General features: G+C 44.5%; 1 protein-coding gene across 1 annotated transcript in view; it reads right to left on the reverse strand.

Moving 5' to 3' along the window:
- LOC135507509 (usherin-like) overlaps positions 1-6,000 on the reverse strand; it is a 474,271-nt gene that overhangs the window by 131,320 nt on the left and 336,951 nt on the right. The window contains 2 exon segments of the mRNA XM_064927019.1: positions 875-1,058; positions 1,443-1,550. Of these exon segments, the coding sequence (XP_064783091.1) occupies positions 875-1,058; positions 1,443-1,550 (292 nt within the window).

Consider the following 6,000-nt stretch of genomic DNA (forward strand, 5'->3'; position numbering starts at 1 on the left):
GACATCATAGTGGAAGGCATCCTGACACACTGAGCAGACATCATAGTGGAGGGCATCCTGACACAGAGCAGACATCATAGTGGAAGGCATCCTGACACAGAGCAGACATCATAGTGGAGGGCATCCTGACACAGAGCAGACATCATAGTGGAAGGCATCCTGACACAGAGCAGACATCATAGTGGAGGGCATCCTGACACAGAGCAGACATCATAGTGGAAGGCATCCTGACACAGAGCAGACATCATAGTGGAGGGCATCCTGACACAGAGCAGACATCATAGTGGAAGGCATCCTGACACAGAGCAGACATCATAGTGGAGGGCATCCTGACACAGAGCAGACATCATAGTGGAAGGCATCCTGACACAGAGCAGACATCATAGTGGAAGGCATCCTGACACAGAGCAGACATCATAGTGGAGGGCATCCTGACACAGAGCAGACATCATAGTGGAAGGCATCCTGACACAGAGCAGACATCATAGTGGAAGGCATCCTGACACAGAGCAGACATCATAGTGGAGGGCATTCATATCCATATACTTTCAGCTGGATTGGAGCTCTACAGTGTTTTTTTTTGTATTACTAAGACACAACAATACAACAAAGATAACCCTAGTCAGTAGCTTTTATCTGCTTTGGTGGTTAGATTGGGAATGGACATGGGAGGAGGAAGTTGGCTTTAGTCAGTCATGGTTAGGGGGTTCATGAGTTGTTAGGTTTGTGTAGTTGCTATACCTGAGCTGTGTGTGTGTGTGTGTGTGTGTGTGTGTGTGTGTGTGTGTGTGTGTGTGTGTGTGTGTGTGTGTGTGTGTGTGTGTGTGTGTGTGTGTGTGTGTGTGTAAATGTGTAGATGTGTGTGTTCCAATACCTGGTGTTGGGCTGCAGTTGTGTGTCCGTGTAGTTGTTATCCTGGCTGTCTCCAGCAAACACAGTCAAACCGTCTCGGAGTAGACGGTAGCTGGCCACATGTCCGTTAGGCTGTAAGGGCTGGTCCCAGTACAGCTCTACTGCTGTAGAGTTTACCACCACATGTCTAGGGCTGGACCACACTCCTAGACACAGGGAGAGAGGGAGAGAAGGAGAGAGGGGGGGAGAAAGAAAGAAAGAGAGAGAGAGGCGGAGAGAGGGAGAGAGAGAGAGAGAGGGGGGGAGATGTATAGAGAGAGAGGGAGAGAGAGAGTGGAGAGAGTGAGAGAGAGAGAGAGAGAGAGAGGGAGAAAGAGAGAAGGGAGAGAGAGAGAGAGAGAGAGAGGGGGAGAGAGGTAGAGGGAGAGAAAGAGAGAGGGAGAGAGAGAGGGGTAAAGAGAGAGAGAGGGGTAAAGAGAGAGAGGGAGAGAAATAATGTTTTATGATGTAACATTAACAAATTAAAAACAAAAATGGAAACTAAAAATGTTTATTGTTGTGTGTGTGAGTGTGTATGTGAGTGTGTGTACCTGTGGGAGCATCTTGCAGAGTGCGTCCTGTAGATGGCTGACTAGCTCCACAGCCCACCGCTGTACAGGCCACCAACACAAAGCTGTAGTCAGAGTGAGGCTGCAGACCTGAAACACACACACACACACCGTTACAAACAGACTTACACACCTAAACTGTACACACGTTCAAAGACACTTACTTGAGCGAAAGAGAAGAGAAGAGCGTGATAGAAATGAGACAGAAAGAAGAGATGGGAAGAGAGACAGAGACAGAAAGAAGAGATGGGAAGAGAGACAGAGACAGAAAGGAGAGATGAGAAGAGAGACAGAAAGAAGAGATGGGAAGAGAGACAGAGACAGAAAGAAGAGATGGGAAGAGAGACAGAAAGGAGAGATGGGAAGAGAGACAGAAAGAAGAGATGGGAAGAGAGACAGAGACAGAAAGGAGAGATGGGAAGAGAGACAGAAAGAAGAGATGGGAAGAGAGACAGAGACAAAGAAGAGATGGGAAGAGAGACAGAGACATAAAGAAGAGATGGGAAGAGAGACAGAAAGAAGAGATGGGAAGAGAGACAGAAAGGAGAGATGGGAAGAGAGACAGAAAGAAGTGATGGGAAGAGAGACAGAAAGAAGAGATGGGAAGAGAGACAGAAAGGAGAGATGGGAAGAGAGACAGAGACAGAAAGAAGGGATGGGAAGAGAGACAGAAAGAAGAGATGGGAAGAGAGACAGAGACAGAAAGAAGAGATGGGAAGAGAGACAGAAAGGAGAGATGGGAAGAAGGACAGAGACAGAAAGAAGAGATGGGAAGAGAGACAGAAAGGAGAGATGGGAAGAGAGACAGAAAGAAGAGATGGGAAGAGAGACAGAAAGAAGAGATGGGAAGAGAGACAGAAAGAAGAGATGGGAAGAGAGACAGAGACAGAAAGAAGAGATGGGAAGAGAGACAGAAAGAAGAGATGGGAAGAGAGACAGAAAGAAGAGATGGGAAGAGAGACAGAGACGGAAAGAAGAGATGGGAAGAGAGACTGAGACAGAAAGAAGAGATGGGAAGAGAGACAGAAAGAAGAGATGGGAAGAGAGACATAAAGAAGAGATGGGAAGAGAGACAGAGACAGAAAGAAGTGATGGGAAGAGAGACAGAAAGAAGAGATGGGAAGAGAGACAGAGACAGAAAGAAGAGATGGGAAGAAGGACAGAGACAGAAAGAAGAGATGGGAAGAGAAAGAGAGAGCGGCCCGTAGACATGGCCCTATAATCTGGGCAGCCTCCCATCTCCATCTGAGTGAGGAAGGATCCATAGCGCTCCATGTTAAATTATGCATGTCTTAACTCAATAATGAAGCAACGTAAAGATGAGCGGTGACACAGGATAGGAACCACACTGTAATGACATGTGATCTATTCTAATTCTAATACCTCTGTATGCATTAACGTTATAGCACAGCCCTGATGATTTATTGATGTACAGGCTGTACATCCCTGTTTGTCTGTCTGTCACTCTGTTATGTAGATTCATTTCGATATACTCTATAGCCTTCCTCTTTAAAAGGGTCAGGGCCAAACATGTTCAAATTCAGCACAAATTAAATGAACATTTTAAATAGAATGACTTATAATATTGAATCTGATCGTGTAAAATTGTTGCCTTTAAGAGGAAGGCTATAGAGAATTCACCAATTTGTAAGTCGCTCTGGATAAGAGCGTCTGCTAAATGACTTAAATGTAAATGTTAAATGTTTAAAATTATGTGATAAACAAATGAACATTAAAATGTAAATGAATGTTTAGATTCTAAATCTAAGTAACTGAAGTAATAATTTTACGGCATATATACAAATAACCAGCTCATTTAGAAATGGAGCAATATCATGTCAAAACTATTTACAATAATGACTTGATAAAACAAACTAAATGAATAAATGCAGACAATAAAACAGATATATTTATTGGGTATGATGATATAAACAGAAATGTAATATCTTTCTTCCATCTGTCTTTTTCCAGTCATACAAATATATTGTATTGTATCATATTTCTTACTGTTGTATTGCAGTCAACAGAAGCCACTGAAACACATCAAATAAGAATCTATAGTTGAAATGCAGAAGGGACAGAGAGAACCGTGTCCCTACAGGGCCAGGCAGTGTGGTATGCAGCAGGATAAATGCCTGCACGCCTCCCAGTCATGTTGTTTAAACGTCTTCCTTCCTTCCATTGGTTAACATGCTACACAGCCCTCCCTACTTAACCCAACCCTAGATCAATGTTCCCACAACGTTCTGCTGGGTTTGGGTTAAATGAAGAACTCAAGCATACTAAACGCTAGGGACAGCATCAGACCGGTCACGGTAAGGCTTCACTACACAATGGAAGCAAGCATTGTGTGTGTCAGAGGGTGTATTCTAGCATTGTTAACAACGTTAATGTGATACCATTTCTTGCAATTCTGAGCAATTGTCTGTATCCATGTGTCACCTGTTCTAGGAGATGGTGAACTACACATAAAGTATATAAATATTACTCTCTACCACATCATTCATCAATATTGTGAGTTTATGAATCTAAAAGTAAATTTTTACACATATTTAATTTACTGATTAACACAATAGGAAATACAAACGTCTCAAGTACATAACCAAGCCGTGGGAAGGTGTAAATCTTGTCTAAATCAGAAGAAGATCAGTGTAATGTTTCATATCGCTACGGCTATTTATTTATCATACCTTTTTCGTCCCAAAGCTGCGACTCAATTAATGACTGTTGAACACAGGAAGCAACCCTTCATTCTGTTGTTTTTTAATGACAAATACTAAATCATTCCAGCGTGTCTCTCCCGTCCCACATACACACATACAAACACTCTCTATCCGTTGGATCCCCGCTCTCCTAGAACGACTTCCACACAACACCTCAAGGGGACACTGTTGCCCTGCTGAAAAGATGGCCGACGTCCCATCTAAAATAAATAAATAAAGTAAGATAAAGAGAGAAAAGTTCCTTCATTTTAACAGTCAGGCAGGCGGGCGTGCAGGCGGCCCAGGGAGTCCTGGCCAGCCCATTTGCAGTGCGGCGCTAACAGGAAGTGAAACAACGCCGTAACTGTCACCCATATTGTAGTGTCCAGTAGGGGGGAGGTGTGCGGTAATAACATGTAGAAAAGTCTTTTATTGACAAGCTGCCATTCCCTGTTTGCATTAGACAATTTGAGAGCATGATGACTGCACTATAGGCCCCCAAGTCCCTTATCTCACATTCCTGAGACGAAGAGAGAGAGAGAGGAACAGAAAGAGAAGAGAGGCTTCTTGCTACTGTTAACTGCAAAATAACACTAAACAATATGATACAATAAAAACATCTATTTTAATGAGTGAGAAAAGAAGGATTGAAGCCATTATATTTCTGTTTATATCATCAAATGAGTAAAAGATAGTGGGAAGGAGAGCGAGAAGAGCAGATAGGAGCAGGAAGAGAGGTATAGATAGAGCAGAGAGAGAGAGAAAGAGGGACTATGTTTTCCTGCAGCATTGATAACACCTCTAAATAATTAAGAGTTGCCTGCCTGCCTGCCTGCCTGCCTGCCTGCCTGCCCGCCCGCCCGCCTGCCTGCCTGCCCGCCCGCCCTGGAGAATTATGGGAGGACCCCTAACGTACAGATCAGGTTTATACACACACACATACATAAACGCACATACGCCCTCTCCCCCACCGCTCTGCCCTTCTTCCGCTCGCATAATCTGGGATAAAACAGGGGGGAGGGGAAGGGAACAAACAGGGGGATGGGGAGAGGGAATTTGGGGGTCTCAATGCTGAGTGTCCCCTAATCCCCCTTCCCCTCTCTCTCTCTCTCTCTCTCTCTCTCTCTCTTTTATCCTTTTCTCTGGGTTAACTCTGTCTCAGCAACATTTAGCAGCATCAGTCTTCCTCTGTGACCTCATCAAACACAAAGGCTACCTGTTCCGAGGTAGCAGTGGGAAAAATCACAAAGGCTACCTGTTCCGAGGTAGCAGTGGGAAAAATCACAAAGGCTACCTGTTCCGAGGTAGCAGTGGGAAAAGTCACAAAGGCAGGGGAAAAATCTACCTGTTCCGAGGTAGCAGTGGGAAAAATCACAAAGGCTACCTGTTCCGAGGTAGCAGTGGGAAAAATCACAAAGGCTACCTGTTCCGAGGTAGCAGTGGGAAAAATCACAAAGGCTACCTGTTCCGAGGTAGCAGTGGGAAAAATCACAAAGGCTACCTGTTCCGAGGTAGCAGTGGGAAAAATCACAAAGGCTACCTGTTCCGAGGTAGAAGTGTCACGCCTTGGTCTTAGTATTTTGTGTTTTCGTTAATTAGTTGGTCAGGCCAGGGTGTGACATGGGTTTATGTTGTTGTATTTCGTAGTGGGGTTTTTTAGTTATTGGGATTGCGGCTGAGTAGGGGTGTTGCATAGGTTTGGCTGCCTGAGGCGGTTCTCAATCAGAGTCAGGTGATTCTCGTTGTCTCTGATTGGGAACCGTATTTAGGTAGCCTGGGTTTCACTTTGTATTTCGTGGGTGATTGTTCCTGTCTCTGTGTTAGTGTTCACCAGGCAG

Source organism: Oncorhynchus masou, chromosome 21 (genome assembly GCF_036934945.1).
Source record: "Oncorhynchus masou masou isolate Uvic2021 chromosome 21, UVic_Omas_1.1, whole genome shotgun sequence".
In the NCBI taxonomy this organism is placed as follows: Eukaryota; Metazoa; Chordata; class Actinopteri; order Salmoniformes; family Salmonidae; genus Oncorhynchus; species Oncorhynchus masou.